A 21,318-nucleotide genomic window follows, 5' to 3' on the forward strand; every position below is an offset into this window, starting at 1 on the left:
TGCGAAATTAATTCATTCAAAAAATTGTTTGTAAACATAAAGGAAATGAAGATACTGTAAACAGAATGAATCGTGAAATCGATTAATAACACCAAGCGGAATTGAAAAATAATTGCCGGCCGAAGTGGCCGCGAGGTTCTGGCGCTGCAGTCTGGAACCGCGAGACCGCTACGGTCGCAGGTTCGAATCCTGCCTCGGGCATGGATGTGTGTGATGTCCTTAGGTTAGTTAGGTTAAACTAGTTCTAAGTTCTAGGGGACTAATGACCTCAGCAGTTGAGTCCCATAGTGCTCAGAGCCATTTGAACCATTTTGAAAAATAATTAGTGTGAATATTTCGAAGACGTAGTGAAGAGAGGATTGCTGAGGAAAATCCTATTGTCTAACAAAGATAGCGAAAAAGTTAGAGCATGGCTTTCTAGAAAGAACGTACCTGCCAGTCACCTGAACAATTCAAGATTTTCAAGAAGAACAAAAATCAACATCGCTATACCCTGCTGCTCTTGCTACGGATAGACTGTATTAACCAATGAGTAACTTTGCTCGGTGATGCTGTGCGGACAAATCGAGATGATGATGCTACATACATATACGTATGTATTCACTGTTTTCAACACTAAATTATTACAAACGTTTAGCATCCACCTCACTTTGTGCAAAGCCCCGTTAATATCGTATTATTAAGGACGGACTACGCACAGGTGTTACAGCTTTTCTGTGACCGTGTGTCCCCTTCCGGGTTTATCTCTTTATGCTGCCTTCCGTAATCAGATGGTCCACAATTAAATGCGGGAACCTGTGGAGTGTATGCTACTGTCTAGGACGCAAGAATAATTTTCAATGAATATTTAGCAGGAAAGTCGTAGTTAACGAGTCATGAGGCGTTGATGATGAGCGACAACAGAATTTCAGTGGCATATGAAAGTCTAAATCTACATCTGCATCGGTATTACGCTAGCCACAATGTGTGCGAGTGCGTGCGTGCGTATGCATGTGTGTGTGTGTGTGTGTGTGTGTGTGTGTGTGTGTGTGTGTGTGTGTCAGACGGTATATACTTAACCGGTATCATTTTCCCACTTCCCATTCTGCTCGCAGACGTTGTACGCAGAGAACGACTGTCTTCTCGTCTGTGAATGACCCCGCATTTGTTTTATTTCACTATCATGAAAATTACGTGGTATAACTCTGGAGGATATAATATATTGCCTGACACTTCTCGAAGGGTCAGTTTTCGAAATTTTAAGGTAAATCTTTCTGTGATGATCCATGTGTTTTTAGAGCGTTTTCCATCAGTTTTTTAATATTGTTAAGAAGGTTTCGCCATCACTTGAGAAGATCTTGAGGCCTCAGCGCTAATGATCCACATCAACATAAACTTTTGGAAAACCTAGTAAAAATAGGATCCTCTCTGCCATCAAAAATAAAACCCGATGGGCAAGAACAAATAACGCAATCAAATGGTTCAAATGGCTCTGAGCACTATGGGACTCAACTGCTGAGGTCATTAGTCCCCTAGAACTTAGAACTAGTTAAACCTAACTAACCTAAGGGCATCACAAACATCCATGCCCGAGGCAGGATTCGAACCTGCGACCGTAGCGGTCTTGCGGTTCCAGACTGCAGCGCCTTTAACCGCACGGCCACTTTGGCCGGCAATAACGCAATCACTCATATAAAAGCAATGTTTGTACAAGGTATTGGAATAAACATGTGCCGGGGCAAATATTGCACTTAAAAATATATTCAAGTACAAAGTACATTTCTTAGATTAAACCACTTTAACTGGTACATTATAAAGCACTATTGAGAAGCTAGAATGACTGAGTGAAAGTACGGCGTGTATGTCAGTACTTTTCAGGAGTACGTTCCAATGCTTTATCAGGGCTTTTTTTAAAAAAAGAATGATATTATTAATTAATGATACATGAAAGCATATTTGCTAGAAATAAGTGAAATTCATTGATATTTTACGATCAATAATTTTGTAGAGTTGTAATGTGAATATTTAACTGCTAACATAAATGGCTGCATTTATTACCACCAGACAGCAATAAAAATACTTCTGTTGGTATTATCGTCGTTAATTTGTGGGAGTGTGATAGTTACCCGAAAACAGGGATTCTCTCCAACTGAGTCTCAAAAAATGGCTGCAGTTGCAATTGGTGCCTGCCTATGCAGCCCCACTAGATTCCACGACAGAAGCCATCTGGTTGATCACCCAAGCATTCGCCGTTGAAATGGCTCTGAGCGCTATGGGACTCAACATCTGAGGTCATCAGTGCCCCTGAACTTAAAGCTATTTAAACCTAACTAACCTAAGGACATCACACACGTCCATGCCCGAGGCAGGATTCTAACCTGCGACCGTAATGGTCGCGCGGTTCCAGACTGAAGTTCCTAGAACCACTCGGTCACAGCGGCCGGCCATTCGCCGTGCTACCTATATTTTGCAATATAACGAGCATTTATTGCAGCCTGCAGTCCAACGGACATCGGAGTTTCATCAGATTCATTGGCAACTACAACAGGCTCAATAACTTAAAACCAACAACTACAGAAATAACGGCAGATCGATTGTGAAAATGCCGGAGAAAATTAGCAGCAGCTGCAGTAGCAGCAGCAACAACAGCAGCAGTTAACACAGCATGAGCTGCTGCTACCACAAGAGGATAGTCTACATGCCATAACAAGAACAGCTCCAGCAGCAAAGGCAGTGGAAGAGTCGCTACAGTCACATAATTTGTATCACCGCTTGTCCAACAATCATCATGACGCAGGAAAGCCAACACCGGCAAAAGCCTCACTCTAAATTGCCATTGATGGAACAAGATACCGGTGGTAACATACGCTTTAAAATAGCCACGCAACGCACGCGTTTCAACGGTCGCAGCGGATGGAAGAGTCTAACTATTTATACGAGCCCGGTGGCCCGCATGAAATGGATAGTGGTTGAAGGCACACCTAATGAAATGGACTTGCATTTGGGAGGAGGGAGGTTCATATACCAGCCTAAGTTAACTACATTACGGTTTTCCGTTGTTTCCCTGAACTTGTTGAGGTAAGCTGGGACGGGTGCCGTAAAAAGTACGTCAACAGCTTTTTTTTCCATCCTCGTCTATCTGCAGATTTTTATCCGTCTCTCATGCCGTCGCACATTGAGAGACGAATGGGCAGCCATTATAGAGAAAATACGGGCTGAAAATACGGAAATCCACTGATTTAAGTGGTTTTGACAAAGGGCATATTGCTATGGCCCTGCGGCTGGAAACGAGAATCTCTGAAGCGGCGAAGCTGGTCACCTGTTGGTGTACTACTGTCGTGAGAATCTATGGAAAGTGGTTGAAGGACGGTGAAATATCGTGTAGGCCGTCACAAAATGTAGAGGTAATACAGTATACGCAGTGATCTGTGGCAGATCCGACGACAGAATGGAATGCTGGTGCAGGCACAAGTGCTTCGGAGCACACCGTTCAAAGGCCACTGTTGAACATGGAGCCCTGCATCACACGATCCCTACGTATTCCTGTGTTGACCTAACGATCGATGATTGGGTTGATACACGCCGTCGTCCATGCGGATGGCTGCACGAAACATGCACCGCACCACAGATGCAGGCCGGTGAGAGCAGATTTATGCCACGGGGTACATTTCTTGGGATCCGTGGTAGTAATCGAAAGCATAATTACAGCAGTGAACTACATGAACATTATTGCGGACCACCTGCATCATGTCATTTCGACGTCTCCTCCTACGGCGATGATATCTTCCAGCAGGATAACTGTCCATGTTGCAAGGTCACAATCGTGCAACAGTAGTTTGAGGGAGATTATAGTGAACTCACATTGATGTGCTGCCCAGAAAATGTACCTGATCTGTACCTAAGGAAATATATATCGGGCGCCAGCTGCGTGCTCGTAAACCACAATCCCGTAATTTGTGGGACTTGCTTGATCTGTGCGTGAACATCTGGTGCCAAATATTTCTGGAATCCTGTCAAGGACTTGTAGTACCTATGCCAAGCAGACTCTCTGTTGTACTATGTTTGAAAAGTGGAACAACACGCTATTAAACAGGTGGCCATAATGTTTTGGCTCATCGGTGAGACAGAGTTCTCTATTATTCTATTAAACTTGAACAGTGTGTGTCTTCGTCCAGAGCGCAGCCTGTTATGTCTCCGCGTCGGTGCAACCCACCCGCGGCGCTGGGAGGATGAGTGCTCACTCGACGAATGCCGACACTCCTGATGTTCACGTGGCGGTAACGGACACAGCACACGACGTGGCTGGTGGCCGACGGTAGCTAAGCGAAGACTTCTAACACTGTGGAACTGTGTTCCTGTGACACAACTGTAGGTGGTGCTGCCCAGGGAACGGTGCCTGGACCGTCGGCTGCGGCGGTACTTCAGTCGGCGTTGGAAACCAGAGGCACTGAGCTGGGTAAGCCTAAGATCGAGCCCCGGACTTGGAGGTGGCGGCAGGTTCCCTGGTGGGTGGTCTTGTGGTGAAGGCGGCAAAGTGAAGGCGGCGTATGGCGAAGACTTGGTCGGAGCCTGGCTGCGACGACGGTAGCTGCTTCAGAAGCTTGTCGTCGATCCCGCGGCAGAGACAGTCACACGGTGGGCGCCCTGCATGGCCCTGTCATAAAATTACTTGCTATTGTAGCTATACTGCCATAGTGGGATTGTCATTGCGGAAGACAAAGACTGCCTTATGTTTTCTGTGGCGTCAAACATGCCTGCTACTGCGGAAGACGACTGCTGCTGTGGACTTCAAGGCGGTTATACTTTCTGAAGTTGGTCACTGCCAGCAAAACTGACTCGCCGCCGACGAATGTTGAAACGCTGGGTTGGCTAACTGCGGCAAAGTCCTGGATACGGCACTTGACCCTGGCTTTGGTCCGTGCGGTTGCAGCACATACAACTGTCTCCTACATCAGACGCTCCGTACACGTTGTTCTAAAGTTTTTCTGGTATCATCAGATTATTAGTGATTCCGTGGAACTGGAGTCGTATTATTCAACGCGGGGAATGGCAGACATTGTATTGGCTCTGAGCACTATGGGACTTAACTGCTGAGGTCATTAGTCCCCTAGAACTTAGAACTAGTTAAACCTAACTAACCTAAGGACATCACAAACATCCATGCCCGAGGCAGGATTCGAACCTGCGACCGTAGCGGGCTTGCGGTTCCAGACTGCAGCGCCTTTAACCGCACGGCCACTTCGGCCGGCCAGACATTGTATTCTGCTATATTTTAGCCAACGGTGTTTCTCGACATGCACCTGTCATTTACGTTAAACGATACACTCATTGCCGCGTTTCATCTGAGAAAATACCCAGCATGTTGTTCTAGCGACTTGCAGAGACCATATAATTAGCAATAAGCGAAAAGAATCGCTGTAGAAATGCGACAGTTCTGAAACCCGACATACAGGGTGATTCACAAGTCATGTCCCACAGGTAAGAAACGGTATTAGTGGAGACAGCGAAAGGTTCAGCAAGAGGAATGGCCCACCACAAGCACGCCACCGATATGGTTAGTCGCGTGCAGTGCGTAGTTCCACACGGCCAGTTGTCTGTGAGGCAATCGATTAATGTAGTCAAACGGAAGGATATTAAAGGGGCGCAAGTTTCACAGCTGTGTAGTGTGGTGCCGTTCTGCACTGTGGTGACTCGTATAGCAATGCACACACATCTGGAGAAGGCAAAAACGGTTCTCACTCAGGCGGCAGATATGCCCTAATCACAGAAGACTGCCCGATTAATGGAACGGAACAAGCCTACAGGCAGTGTTCACGACAAGAGACGTTCGGGAAGACGATGCACAGCAAGAGGGAATACAAAGTCAGCAGGAGGGTCGTTCAGCAAGTAATGTAACACACTTTCTTTTCTAGGCCAACTTCAGTTGGAAAAAATGAAGAATTTGCTGTGGGACGTCGTGGAATATTTCTACTTGAGCTCAAGTAGTTTCATGAAGTTCAAATAGGTGGCGGAACTATATGTAACCTTCAAAATGGCACCTGTAACGGAGGTGCGTTCCAAGCTGAGAGCTGTCATTGACTGTCTTTTGGAGGAAAACCAGAGAATCGCAGATATTCATAGCTGCTTGCTGAATGTCTACGGAGACCTGGTAGTGAACAACAGCCTGTGAGCCGTGGGGCGAGGCATCTGTCACCATTGCAACAAGGCCGGCCGCAATGTTGGTACGTGCGGACATTGTTATTAAAGGTGATCGACGGATCACAGACGCCTCGTTGACAACTGGACGTCTGTCTTGATGCTGCTGGCAGTCGTCCACCAGTTGGGGTACACTAAGATATGTGCCCGCTGGCTTCTTCGCCGCCCATAAAGACCAGCGCAGCGGAGTTGCTTGCGCGTTACGAGATCGATCGTGACAATTTTTTATCGAAAATCTTTACAGGCCCTGAAACATAGGTTCATTTCTTCGAACCGGAAAACAAAACGGCAATCCCTGGAGTGGCGTCACACCACCTCTCCTCCGAAGAAAAAGTTCAAAGCTGCGCCATCAGCCAGTGAAGTCAGGGCGACGCTCTTTTGGGAGTCTGAAGCTGTTATTCTGTTTGATGTCCTCCCTCATGCTGCAACGATCAACTCTGTGAAGCGTACTGTGCTACCCTCAGGAAACTGAAGAAACGACATCAGCGTGTTCGTCACGATAAAAATGCAAACGAAATTTTTCTTCTTCATGCAACGCAAGGACTCACACAAGTGTGCACATCCGAGAGGAGCTCACAAAACTTCATTGGACTTTTCTTCCTCACCCACCCTACAGCCCGGATCTCGCACCTTCCGACTTCCATCTGTTTGGACCAGTGGACGATGGACTGCGCGGGAAGCAGTACTTGGGTGATGTGGACTATTGATGCAGCAAGACTTCGTCTCCGACGTCGACTGCTAGAGTGGTACCATGCGGGCATACAGACTCTCCCAGTAAGGTGGCTTAAGGCTGAACTGGGATTATGTTGAAAATTAGGGTTTTGCAGCCGAAACAGTCGGGTATAATATGGTGTATTGGTATCTTGAATAAAGCCAACCTGCTTACAGAAAAAAAAAGTATTTGCAGTACTTATTGAACGCGCCTCGTAGTTAAGGTGATGTGAGCCCAGCTCGACCAACAAAGAAAGTGCCACATGCATGCGGTACCAGCCAAGCCTCTGTGTCCATGATACTCTTCTATAATCTTTTTCATCCCTATTGAGTCCAGCTGGTGCAAGAACTTCTCGAGGATGATACTGATTGGCGAATGCAATTCTGCGAATGGTTTGAAGAAACACGCACACACCACCGCAACCTTGAAATTGACATTTTCTTCAGCCATTAAGCTAGTTTTCATTTGAACAGGAAGGTGAATAGAAATAATGCCATCTATTGGGCAAACGACAATCCCCGTCTCGCTGCCGAGACATATACTCAGACTAACTCTTGGTTAAATGTGTAATGTGGCGTATATGAGGACGTTCCCATTGGTCCCATATATTTTTAACGGCACGATCACTGCTGCACGCCACAGACATAATCTTGAGGGAACATTACCACCCTATTTGGACGACCTGGCTGTCGGACGCAGATGCAGATCTTTCCTCAAGCATGATGGCACGCCTCCACACTTCCGATAAAACGTACCCCGAATGGATGAGGTTCTTCCTAGTGTCCGCAGCTCGCGGTCGTGCGGTAGCGTTCTCGCTTCCCGCTCCCGGTTCAAAATGGCTCTGAGCACTATGAGACTCAACTGCTGAGGTCATTAGTCCCCTAGAACTTAGAACTAGTTAAACCTAACTAACCTAAGGACATCACAAACATCCATGCCCAAGGCAGGATTCGAACCTGCGACCGTAGCGGTCTTGCGGTTACAGACTGCAGCGCCTTTAACCGCACGGCCACTTCGGCCGGCCCCGCTCCCGGGTTCCCGGTTTCGATTCCCGGCGGGGTCAGGGATTTTCTCTGCCTCGTGATGACTGGGTGTTGTGTGCTGTCCTTAGGTTAGTTAGGTTTAAGTAGTTCTAAGTTCCATGGGACTGATGACCATAGATGTTAAGTCCCATAGTGCTCAGAGCCACTTGAACCATTTCTTCCTAGTCATCCCCAGTCAGTTGCTCGTACGTACCTCTAATGTAGAAGGTGTTCAATATGGCTGCCATTCTGCAGATGACACATCTGAACACGGCGACGGATACTGCCGGGCACTGAAAGAAACGTCGCTGTTGGCATTTCTGTACACGATCTGGTGATATTCTCCAGGATGTCAATTAATATTGTTGGAGTTTTAGTGTACGCTGTAGACTTGAGATACCTCCAAAGGAAAAGGTCAAGTGGCGTCACGAGTGGCTACTTACGCAGGCAGTCCACCGTACCCCGTCTACCAGTCCAACGACGGCTATAGAGGCACTGCAGGCGATGTCGTGCTGTTAGCAGAGTGTCAGTCGTCGGTCTTTTGCTGCCATAGCCCATTAACGCCAGATTTCGACTCATTGTCCTAACGGATACGTTCGTCGTACGTTCCTTTTCACGCAGTGTTGCTTGTCTGTGAACAATGACAGCTCTACGCAAACGCCGCTGCTGTCGGTCGTTAAGTGAAGGTCGTCGGCTACTGCGTTGTCCACGGTCAGAGGTAATGCTTGAAACTGAGTATTCTTGGCACACTCTTAACACTGTAGATCTCGGAATACTGAATTCTCAAACGATTTGCGAAATGGAATGTCCCATGCATCTAGCTCCAGCTACCATTTCGCATTCAAAGTTTGTTAATCACCTGAGTACAAATGATACCTTAGCCAACACACTGCCCGTTTATACCCAGTGTGCGCGATACAACTGCCATCTGTATATCTGCACATCGCTAATCCATGTCTTTTGTCACCTCAGCATAAGCGCGGCAGACGTACGGCTACGGATTCACCCATTTATACTACAATGAAGCGCCAAGGAAACTGGTATAGGCATGCGTATTCAAATATAGAGATATGTAAACAGACAGAATACGGCGCTGCGGTCAGCAAACCATATATACGACAAGTGTCTGGCGCAGTTGTTCGATCGGTTACTGCTACTGCAGTTGTAGGTTATCAAGATATAAGTGAATGAACGTGGTGTTATAGTCAGCGCACGAGCGATGGGACAAGCATCTCCGAGGTAGCGATGATGTGGGGATTTTGCCGTACGACCGCTTCACGAGCATACCGTCAGTGCCGGCCGGTGTGGCCGAGCGGTTCTAGGCGCTTCAGTCTGGAACCGCGCGACCACTACGGTCGCAGGTTCGAATCCTTCCTCGGGCATGGATGTGTGTGCTGTCCTTAGGTTAGTTAGGTTTAAGTAGTTCTAAGTTCTAGGGCACTGATGACCTGAGATGTTAAACCCCATAGTGCTCAGAACCATTTGTACCGTCAGTATAAGAAATCCGGTAAAACATTAAATCTCCGACATCGCTGCGACTAGAAAAAGTTCCTGCAAGAACGGAATCAACGACGACTGAAGAGAATCGTTCAACCTAACAGAAGTGCAACCCTTCCAGAAATTGCTGTAGATTTCAATCCTGGGCCGTCAACAAGTGTCAGCGTGCGAAACAGTCAACGAAACATCATCGATATCGGCTTTCGGAGCCGAAGGACCACTCGTGTAACCTTGATAACTGCATGACACAAAGCTTTACGCCTCACCTGGGCCCGTCAACACCGATACTGGACTGTTAATGACTGGAAACAAGTTGCCTGGTCGGAAAAGTCTCGTTTCAAATTGTATCGAGCGAGTGGACGTGTACGGATATGGAGAAAACCTCATGAATCCATGGACCCTCCATGTCAGCAGGGGACTGTTCAAGCTGGTGGAGGCTCTGTAATGGTATGGGGTGCGTGCAGTTGGAGTAATATGGGGCGCCAGATATGTCTAGATACGACTCTGACAGGTGGCACGTGCGTTAGCATCCTGTCTGATCACCTGCATCCATTTATGTCCATTGTGCATTTCGACGGACTTGGGAAATTGCAGCAGGACAATGTGACATCCCACACGTCCAGAATTGCTACAGAGTGGCTCCAGTAACACTCTTCTCAGTTTAAACACTTCCGTTGGCCACCAGGCATGGATATTATTGAGCATATCTGGAATGCCTCGCAACGTACTATTCAGAGGAGATCTCTACCCTCTCGTACTCTTCCGGATTTACGGACAGCCCTGAAGGGTTAATGGTGTCAGTTCCCTTCAGCACTATTTCAGACAAGAGTCGAGTCCATGCCACGTCGTGATGCGGCACTTCTGGGTGCTCGCGAGGGCCCTACACGATATTAGGCAGATGTACTAGTTTCTTTGGCTCTTCAGTGTATATCCTACAAACGTTTCACATGCCAGAGATTTAGCCAAATCAGATTCGTTTTTATTGGCAATGTTCCGTGCGGCAAGTCTAGGCCATCACCCATGAATAAGAATACACTTCCTCACCTGACCGCATCAACTGTTAAAATGGACATTCTGTATGTAATAGAGAATACACTGTATATGCTGAAAAAAGAAAATTTATCGATACAAGGACACATGAAAAATTCCTCCTGATGAAGTAAAAAATGAGTTTAAGGCAATGAACCCACTTTTTAACATGGCAGTCATTAATAAATGGTTTTTAACTGTCTGGACTAAAGCTAAACTACACTGCCTGACGAAAAAGTGAGGCACTCTGATGGGGTGGAGAAAACTAAATGAAACTTCACGGGTTGATGGGGTATGTGACTAGTGAAATTTACAAAGAACGTGATAGTATGAGCCCACTTATCGGTATGACGTTGTACACCATCTTGCCTGGATGCACGCACTGATCCGATTCTGAAGAGTGTAAAAAGTCACAGTATTCTCTCCTGAGGCAAACTGACCCACATGTGTTGTATTTAGTCCTTGATATCGTGGATACGGGCTCTGGAACAGCTTTGACGTCCGAACTGGTCCAACACATGTTCTATCGGTGACAAATCTGGGGATACTGTTGGCTACGAGAGTGCCTCAACGTCAAGCAGACAATTCATAGAGACACGCGCCATGTGTAGACAACGGTTGTCATGCTGATAAATGATTCCATGATGCTGTCGCATGAGAGTTAACGCACGAGGACGCAGGATGTCTGTGACGTAACGGCGTGCCGTCAAGAGTTCCCTTAGTCAATGCCAGATGTGACATGAAATCATATCCGATGGCTCCCCGCACCATGACGCCATCAGTAACATCGCTGTGCCTCCACAGAACTTTGGAAAAATGGGACCTGTCCACTGGTCGCCGCCATACTCGCCGACGATGGTCTTCTGGGGCAGTGCAGAACCACGAATCATCACTGAACACAATGCGTTGCCATTTATCAGCAGTCCACGCTTCTCGGTAGCGGCACTACACCAAACGCAACCGCTTCTGTTGTGATGCTAACGAAACCAACGCGTGCGACCGTAATTTCCTAGGCCAGATGCTCTTCGTCTCCAGCCAATGCTGCTGGATGACAAAATGTGGCAGAGAGTTCATGCTTCGTTCTCGAATGGCAGGCACAAATGTGAACAGGTTAAGATTGGCTTAGTGCACAATACGACGACCCTTTCTTGTGGTGGTTAGATGTAATCGACAGAAACCTCGACGACGATTATGTGTGCACCCAGGTTCCCATGCTGTCCAGTATAGGGTCACTGCTGCATCCGAATGCCCCACGAGTATGGCTATTGCACCATTCGAAATGCACTCTGGTGGCATTTGTACCTGTCACAGAGAATTGCAACTATAATCGTGTGCAAACTCGCAGATGATGTGTACTTCTAAGGAGTTACACTGGCATCAATCCATGTGTTCCGGGTGCCTCACTTTTTTGTCAGAGAGTGTATTAGGTTTTGACGTATTAATTTGTTAGAATGTGAATGACTTATTCGTTTTTATGATCAATTAGCCACATATATCTGCTACAGTATTTTCTCTTACCTGAAACGAATAAACATCAATTTTTGTCGTGCGTTTGTGTGTGTGAATATTTTAGGAAGCAGTTGTATACTTTCTTTGCGGAAACTTCGGTAACTCTGCCATCTTCGATCGCGTTGTCATTGTTTACTGCCTCCCAAGTCTATTTGTGGTTAACAGCTTCTCTACTAACGGCCGTAATTTTGATCACTTAGAATAAATTATAAAGTTTAGAAATTTTATTTAAGTTTTCGATCTGTACATATGTTCTGATCAACGATGAACAGATGTCAAACTACAGCATTTGCGAAACATTTTAACAACACGTTTATTTTTATTTATTATCCGTGGTTGTGCACTTTACCATCCTAACTATTGCAAATACGGCACTCGTTTTATATCGAGTGCAAGTGACATAAACATAGAATGAATACTCGTATTTGGGATTACTGAAAATGCGAAGGAAAACTGGATATATTTCAGACATATACAGTGCACAAAATTTTAGAGACCTAAAGTTGTTGAAACGAGACGGTAAAAAATGAGTCCACGTAGATATGTTATTTGATGTATTCCAATGGACGTAAACTTAGAGAAAAAAAGACTATATATTATAAATTAAGATAGGGTAGAAGTATGTGAGATCCGATATTTACCTTGTATGTAAGCGACGAAGGTAGCACCTGCAAAGAAAATAACAGCGATGAGATATTGTCTTCGCAGCTGTAAATGATGATCTGTCAAAGTTGATAATTTGACTCTTTATTCCTTTTGTGCAGATGTAGATATTAAGAATTAAAATAGCTGAAGGCCAGCAGAAACGTAACTAGACCCTTACTCAACACGTAAAATCTAAAAGACATACAAATCAATGAAACAGAACTGCACTACCACCAAACGCTCATGTAGATTTACGCGTGACTGCTCCGAAATCATATAATACAAAAATGATTATCAAATAATAGAAATAAGAAACTTTCTGTGAATTGCATTTTGTTAGGTGTTCACTATTAGAAGCGATGTTGTTACAGTTACAGTCTGCAGTACGCTGTGCACATTTCTACGCATACAGGCATAAAAAGGGCGAACTGGGAGACCACTCTGACTGTCTACAAGGACAGATTTTGGAAGTAGTGCATGGAACAATGTCGAAGATGATAAAGGTATACACGACTCCTAGCAAGACGTTACGAGCGAAGGGTAATACTGGCTTCACATCAATCCTCAGGATCATGACTCAGAAATAACAGTTGACGTACATCAGAATTCAACCACCCACTAAAACAACCGGCTTCTGGAATAAAATTGTGATATAACTTTCACGAACCGAACACTGGAGATGAGCAACGTATAAATTTCCGATCATCACCAGTACACCTTCTGCTTAATTGGAAGACAGTAATGTGACATGAAGATTCATCCTTACTGTTTTCCCATATGTTATCAGCAGAGGGGCGATTCTGGGCCGCCAGTACGCCACACGCCACGCGCCACCCGCCGGCCACTCCTTCCTGCTTTTCAAAAAATGGTTCAAATGGCTCTGAGCACTATGGGACTTAACTTTTCAAAAAATGGTTCAAATGGCTCTGAGCACTATGGGACTTAACTTTGAAGGTCGTCAGTCCCCCAGAACTTAGAACTACTTAAACCCAACTAACCTAAGGATATCACACACATCCATGCTCGAGGCAGGATTCGATCCTGCGACCGTAGCGGTCGCGCGGTTCCAGAATGTAGCGCCTAGAACCGCTCGGCGACTCCGGCCGGCATACCGGCTTTGTCCTTCACCTTCGATTCAGGACCGAATACAATAGAGGCGATCGCTTTTATTCCACGGAATGAACGAAACACCTCTGTGATTTACTGTTTCAGAAAAAAATAATTATTTAAAGAAAAATGAATGTTTAATATACCACACTTTTTAAAAATGTGTGTGATGTCCTTAGGTTAGTTAGGTTGAAGTAGTTCTAAGTTCTAGGGGACTGATGATCTCAGAAGTTAAGTCCCATAGTGCTCAGAGCCATTTGAACCATTTTTTTTAAATGGCCGAAAAATACAAAATAATTTATCCTAGTCCCATGGAGATACCTAATCCCTTAGAGATAATCCTGAAGATTTGTGACTGCGAAATTTAATAGGTATGAAAATACTTCTAAGATTTAAAACGAAAAATGCGGAGCCCATACAATCGATAATATTCACTGACTAGCAAAGTGGACACTGTAAACATAAAGCATCAACGAGAATAAACTGTCAATTCAGCTATCAAAAGTATTTAATGAAAATATCCTATACATAAAGATTTACGTGATTCTAACAACATAGCACCAGACAGACAGTCGATAGTTTACTCACTGATGCAATATGGGCCCTTATTCCAACTAGATGTAAGTATACATGTAAATTGATCTATATGAAAAAATTTCTATAAACCGAAGTGGATTCACCAAATATAACATCTACAAGTTTACTGGAGACTGGCGCTGTAACCGGAATAAGCTTGTAATGAAGAAGAAACGTTACTTATTGAGCAATATCAGCTAACCTGGAATTGTTCATTATAAAATCCCATACAGATAGTTCCGAAAATTTGTGATTGAAAATTTTTAATAGGTATGAAAATACTTCTAACATTTGAAACGAACAACGTGGAACGCATGCAATTCAGAAGTGATGCATGAATAGTTTACGTCCTTACTATTATCGGTTGTATGGGCTCCGCGTGTATCGTTTTGAATCTTAGAAGTATTTTCATACCTATTCAAGTTTGGAGTCACAAATCTTCAGGATTATCTCTAAGGGGTGAGGTATCTGCATTGGACTAGGATAAATTATTTTGTACTTTTCAGCCCTTTTTCAAAAATGTGGTATATTCAACATTCATTTTTTCTTTAAATAATTATTTTTTCTGGAACAGTGAAGCACAGAGGTGTTTCGTTCATTCTGTGGAGTAAAAGCGATCGCCTCTCTTGTGCTCGGTCCTGTATCGAAGGTGAAGGACAAAGCCGCTATGAAAAGCAGAAAGGAGTGGCCAGCGCGTGGCGTGTGGCGTACTGGCGGCCCAGTATCGCCCCTCTGCTGACGAACGGCGGCGCGAAGGTGAAATGCGGCGCAGCGGTGACACACTTCCACTGGGGAAAGTGTCAAGGCTGTTGTTTCTCCCGCGCAGCGCCGACAATTTCTATTTCCCCGCGGGAAAAGCGCCGCCGAGCCTCGCCGGCTTTCTTCATCTGCTGAACGCCCAGGAGGGATAAGAACGACAATAAGAGCCATATAGCGCGCTACGCGGCTAAGATGTAAGTTACGGTATCCACAACCTGACTTGTCTTTACCGCGATACTGGTGGACGACGTTCCGCCGAGCCTTTCTTCTTAAACAGTATGGCCTTTTCATTGAAACGTTCGGCATGGAGACTCTAATTTCACTGACAGGTAGCAAATAGACAGCGAAGATGTAAACATCTACTTCTTCACGACAACACTGCAAATTCACTTTTAATGCTTGGCAGACATCTTCCTTGCGATTTATCTTATTTTATTACGGTGTTTGTTTCTCCATGGATGGGTGTCAATGAAAAATTTTCGCATTCTGAGGAGTCAGCTAGTGAATGAAATTTCGTGAAAAGATTTCGCCTCAACGAGAAAAGCCGTTGTTGTAACGATTGCCTCTCCAAGTTACGTATCGTATCGACACCATCTTCTCGTTGTCGCGATAATACAAAACTGCCCTTTTTTTTAAAACTTTTTCGATCTGCTCTGTCAGTCCGAACTTGTAAGGATCAGATACCGTGCCGCAGTACTCCAGAATAGGACGGGCAATCATAATATAGGCAGCCTCTTTAATAGATCTGTTACTCTTCTAAGTCCTCTGCGAATGAAACGCAATGTTTGGCTCGCCTTACCCACCATATTTTCTGTGTAATCTTTCCTGTTAAATTGTTCGCTGCTGTAATCCATAGAAATTTACTTGAATCGACAGCCTTCAAGTTTATGTGATTTATCGTGTAACCAAAATTTAATGGATTCTTTTCTAATGTTGAGAATTTCACACTTTATGTTTTTTAGAGTCAATTACTACTTTCCACACCATACTGATATCTTTCTTAAATCATTTTACAATTGGTGTCGATATTCTGATAACTTTACTAGACGGGAAAAGACAGCACAATTTGAAAAAAAAACTAAATCTTTGCAAAATCAAAATCAAAATCTAAATCGTTTATACAGGTTGGCCAGAACCAGCCTGCAATACTGGGTAGGGTGTCGCAGGGTACGTTGATCTGAGAAATAGTAGTTAAGACAAAAAAAATTCTATACGTTGTGCCGTTTATGAGTTAATTAGCATTGAAGTTAGCAAATCAGGTCGTCGCGCGCGCAAATTCAAGCGTCCCGACAGAGACGGAGTCACCAGACGTGCTCTTCGTTTGGTTTACTAAAGCCGAACAAGAGAGCGATACAAGAATTGGACGTGGGACGGTAGCAAAGATCGAACCCGAGCCAAAGGCAGGACACTCTCATCCGCAGTCATCTACTTGTTGAGAACAAACGACACTAACTATATCTGGCGGGCCGCTTGAATTTGAGGGCCCAACGGCCTGATCGGTTTTATTGCCACCACAACCAACCCTGCAACACCCGTACATTCTATTCAGACTGTATCAGAGCAGGCGTAATGCACAAGGATTAGCAGAGGGCCTATTAAGTGCCTGTTTCAACATTTTGCAGGTACCTTGATATGACAAATTACCTTATCCATACCGATCGAATCTGTTTACTGAACCGATATATTCACTGTTTTGGAACAGAGTAAAACGGTGAACAGAGTAAAACGGTATACCAAAAAATAAAAGTGTATAGATTGTTCATAAAGTCTGTGTATCTCTCTCTCTCTTTACCTGTATGTCGCTCACTCTCTCTCTCTCTCACACACACACACACACACACACACACAGAGAGAGAGAGAGAGAGAGAGAGAGAGAGAGAGAGAGCGACCGTGGGTGGGGGGAGAGTAAATAGCCCATTGAACGAGTTTAAGCTAGCGACTCGCCACATCTGATATGCGGCATCTTGATTATTCTTTACACCGAGACAGTTAATAGTTAGTTTTCTCTGCAGACTCACTATACCATGATTTGAAAAGGATGGAGCAGGATGTCAGCAGTTCTCTCCTGAATGGATCTAGCACATCAGCTGCCTCAAGTGAATAGAGAAACTACGATAAAAGTATATCTTGAGGTTCAGATGGAGATTTAGAACCCATTCTTCCAAAGTGTTATCAAATAACTGGAAGCATTGCCTCACCTCGCTCTAAGGTGCCGTTGCTGATGTTAGATGGAGAAGAGTAAGCAATTTACTGAACTACATGAACTGCACAAAAAAGCTTTGCTTCATTTCCAAGACTTGCATAATTTGGTTGGTTGGTTGATTGGCGGAGGGGACCAGGCAGTGAGGTCATCGGTCCCATCAGATTAGGGAAGGATATTGAAGGAAATCGGCCGCCCCCTTTCCGGGGAACCACACTGGCATTTGCTTGAAGCGATGTAGGGAAATCACGGAAAGCCTAAAACAGGATGGCCGGACGCAGGTTTGAACCGTCGTCCTCCCGAACGCATAGCTTGCATTTCTTCTTTATCAGATACCTCTTTTTCGAAAATACCTTTGGTCACAGAATATCTGTAAGTACAGCCATTTGTGTAAAGGAAGTAAAACTTAGTACCCTTCAGTAGAGGGCGCTGTGTTTCCAGCTGTGAACGGGACATTACAGCTTGTGTACGCTGTTCAGTCTTCCAATGTAATTCGAAGGGTAGCCGCCTGCGTAGCTGAATTCGCTTACGCACGCCTGTGCGGTGACACTCGACTCGGAGGTACGCCGGTTCGAATGCTGTTGGTGCATGAAATTTTCAATGCTAGTTCAAAAATGGCTCTGAACACTGTGGGACTTAACATCTGAGGTCATCAGTCCCCTAGAACCTAGAACTACTTGAAACTAACTAACCTAAGGACATCACACACATCCATGCCCGAGGCAGGATTCGAACCTGCGACCGTAGCGGTCGTGCGGTTCCAGACTGTAGCGCCTTTAACCGCTCGGCCACTCCGGCCGGCTCAGCCACATCAATACCGTGCATAGGGAGTTAAAAACAATGGGGTACAATGGTAGAGCAGCGCATCATAAGCCACAGTAGTCAGTGCTAAGAGACGCGTGAGGCGCTGTAAAGAGCTAGTCCACTGGGCAGTGGATGACTGGAAACGAATAATATGGAACGATGCATCATGCTATGCCGTGTGGCAATCTGACTAAAGGGTTTGGCTTTTTCGACTCCCTGGAGAACGTTACATGGTATCGTGTGTAAAGCCAGAGGAGGTGGTGTTATGGTATGAGGAAGTTTTCGTGTTAGGGTGTGGTCCCCTTATTGCACTGAAGAAAACGATGAATGCGGGAGGATCTCAACATATTATACAGCTTTGAGTACTGAGTACAATTGTTTGTATCATCATGACAATGCACCCTGTCATAAAGCAGCATCTCTGAGGCAATGATTTGTAAATAATTAAATTCCTTAGACGGACTGGCTTTCCCAGTGCCCGACTGAAGCCAATGGAACACCTTGGGATGAGTTGGAAGTCGTCTTCGATCCAGACTCCAGCTTCCAGTACCACTATCTCCTCTGGTTTCAAGTCTTAAGAAGAATGGATTGCCATTACTCCACAGATGCTCAAACACCTTACTGAAAGTGTCCCTGCATAGTTGAAACCTTCATAAAGGCAACGGATAGACACATCCCAGATCAATGTCCACTCACAGGTGTTCGGATAATATTGATGAGATAGTCTACACGGAACCATTACACTCACCTACACTCAGCAAGTACACATTTGTCACAACTCTCACATATACGAGGAGAAAGGGGCCAACGTTCCCTAATGAAGGATGTGGTTTCCGACCAGCGGATGAACCCACCCCGTGAGATATCCCTGCCAACAATGCCATACAACATTTACACTTCTTTTTGGTCGAAGTATCATTTCAAGCTTCAATCGTGTATGTCTAACCACTTTATCGCAAGCAACATTATCAGCGCGGGAAGCAGCCTGCTGAACTTGCGTACATCTTAGTGATGTCACTGGAAGACTCATCTCCTATCGTGAGACACAAATCACTTAATATCTGCCTGGTAATGGGCGCTCGTTGTCAGCAATGTTAGGTTGAACCACTACATACAATACTAATATCTCGTAGTAACCCGAGGAAAATGCACCAGAGCTGTGAGTTGTCTATTTGGTGCCAACTGGGAGGGCTGCATGGACCCACATAGTACGCAGCCGTCACAGAACAATCAGTATTGCCCCCAGACGCCTATTACGAACAATAAATGTGACTCATCTAGCGCCGTGGTACGCGCAGAAGATCGGCTAGATAGCATCTGGAATGCAACTGGATCAATGGCGTCGGGCTATTCCCACCGGCGAGTACAGAATTTATACGACACATGATGATATTCGTAGAAGAATACTGAGGCGGTCATGTAGTGATGCATGACTCAGGAATGGAGTCCCGGGGGCTCAGCAGGAAGGAAGTCAATCATGTTTTAGGTCGGTGTCACTTACCAGTGTCGGACTTCTCTCGTAGCTGTAGAAGATAACTGGATGGCTGTGCAATGTGAGGACAGAGTAATCCCTGTTGTCCAGCCATACTGTCAACATTTCTAAGGTCTTTCAACGTAATAATGTAGGAGCACCCCGCGCCCACATCGTGAACAGCGTCCAGTAGGAGGCAGAAATCAACCGAATGGAATGGCCTGTAGTATCTGCTGACATCAACCCGACTGATCGGTTGAAACTTGAAGTGTGCCGCCGAAAGAGCCCTTCTTCCACAATGGATGATCTCAAGAAGCCCGCCGTCATTGAGTGGAACAGCAACGTCTCGAATACCTTCCAGACACCATTACAAGGAGGTTCCATACATGTTACACCGCACGGGGAGGAGAAACACTGCATTGAGAGTTACCCTACAGCCGATTTTTGATTTCACAGAAATGCAAAGCGGTGCATTTTCGGCAGATTGACTTTATTTTGATTAATGTTTTGTTCTCATTTCACAGCATTCTTCTTTCCAGTTTTATAATGCTTATTCTTTTATCTCCGGCTCCACCTGAACCCAAGTCCACACTCGTTCAGAGATGTGCTGGTGTTTTTTGAGTAGTTTATTTAGTCGAGGCAACAGCAGTGATAACGCCGAAAATTTTACAATGACGCGCCTACGTGTGATTACTTCTGACTTAGACGAGAAACAACAGGGAGTTGCGTATGCTGCTAAGAAATGAAAAATATCTCTATTTTGCTTAACTCAGTTCTCTGGGAGAAAGCATTTATTTTCTTTAAATAATGTGTGTTTCGAGCTACTGGGCAGACACTAGATTACAAGTAAAGTTTTGTATACAAATAATTAGAGCATAAATGTCTTTATTAACTTCTGGATAACAAGAGGTCACCTAAATTTTGCATCAGTGAATGTGTTGTAAAGTGAACATTTGATACAGCTCTGTTTTTTAGTTATTGGTTGATTATAATTAGTAAATTCAACTTTGTGGTTACATGTATACGTTCATCTACCTGTTAACAGTATTGAGAGTGTTAAGAACTCTGCGGCTTCGTTAGGTTGAAACATGTTTCGTTCAGGTTCTTTGGCCAGAGGAAAGAAACGCTGGGCTATGTTGCTGTGAACGGCCTTCTTAAATAAATGTAGGCGAGCTATGTTCACTTCAGTTTTCGCTTCAATATAAGCGTCGTCATTAAAAATGTACCTGCTTCACAGGGAAGCGGCGAAATTCTCTCTCAACGCTTCCACTTTCAGTTCCTTTTCTTTTCCCGCTGGTAACATTTTTCATTCACAGTTTGCTGCTTTATGAGGGAAGCTGAGTAAGCACCCAGAGAATTGTTTTCTCCTATAAATAATAGCCGAAACGCTACGATGCCAATAAACAAATAGTCGAGAAACCATCCTGCGGCCCTTTTCAAGACATATGTATATTTTAGCAGAACACGCAGAAGGAATAAGTATTAAGGTACACCATATTTAGCAATGAATGTATTTCCTATAGGAGCTTGCATACGTATCCATTTACTTGTAGATACGCTGTTCGCCAAGCGGCTTTAGTTTCAGAAAGTTTGCGCTCGTTTAAACGGATGGGTTTTCTGGTCTCCTTTCAGCACAATCTAATATTGATTGATGCACTGCATCTATATATTGCGGTTAACCTAAACAGAATGTTGCGAAACGTTACCATTATCGTTAAATACGCCTCTCTGAATCTTATGGCAACAAATTTCTTTAACTGAGACTAAGTTTAAACTAAAAATCGCCAAAAAATTCTTGCAGTGTAATATTCCG

The 21,318-nt window shown here is 44.8% G+C and overlaps 1 protein-coding gene across 1 annotated transcript in view; it reads right to left on the reverse strand.

Moving 5' to 3' along the window:
* LOC124555565 (proclotting enzyme) overlaps positions 1-21,318 on the reverse strand; it is a 431,375-nt gene that overhangs the window by 373,518 nt on the left and 36,539 nt on the right. The window contains exon 2 of the mRNA XM_047129523.1: positions 12,585-12,611. Coding sequence (XP_046985479.1) covers positions 12,585-12,611 — 27 coding nt within the window. The remainder of the gene's footprint in view (positions 1-12,584; positions 12,612-21,318) is intronic.

Source organism: Schistocerca americana, chromosome X (genome assembly GCF_021461395.2).
Source record: "Schistocerca americana isolate TAMUIC-IGC-003095 chromosome X, iqSchAmer2.1, whole genome shotgun sequence".
Lineage (NCBI taxonomy): Eukaryota > Metazoa > Arthropoda > Insecta > Orthoptera > Acrididae > Schistocerca > Schistocerca americana.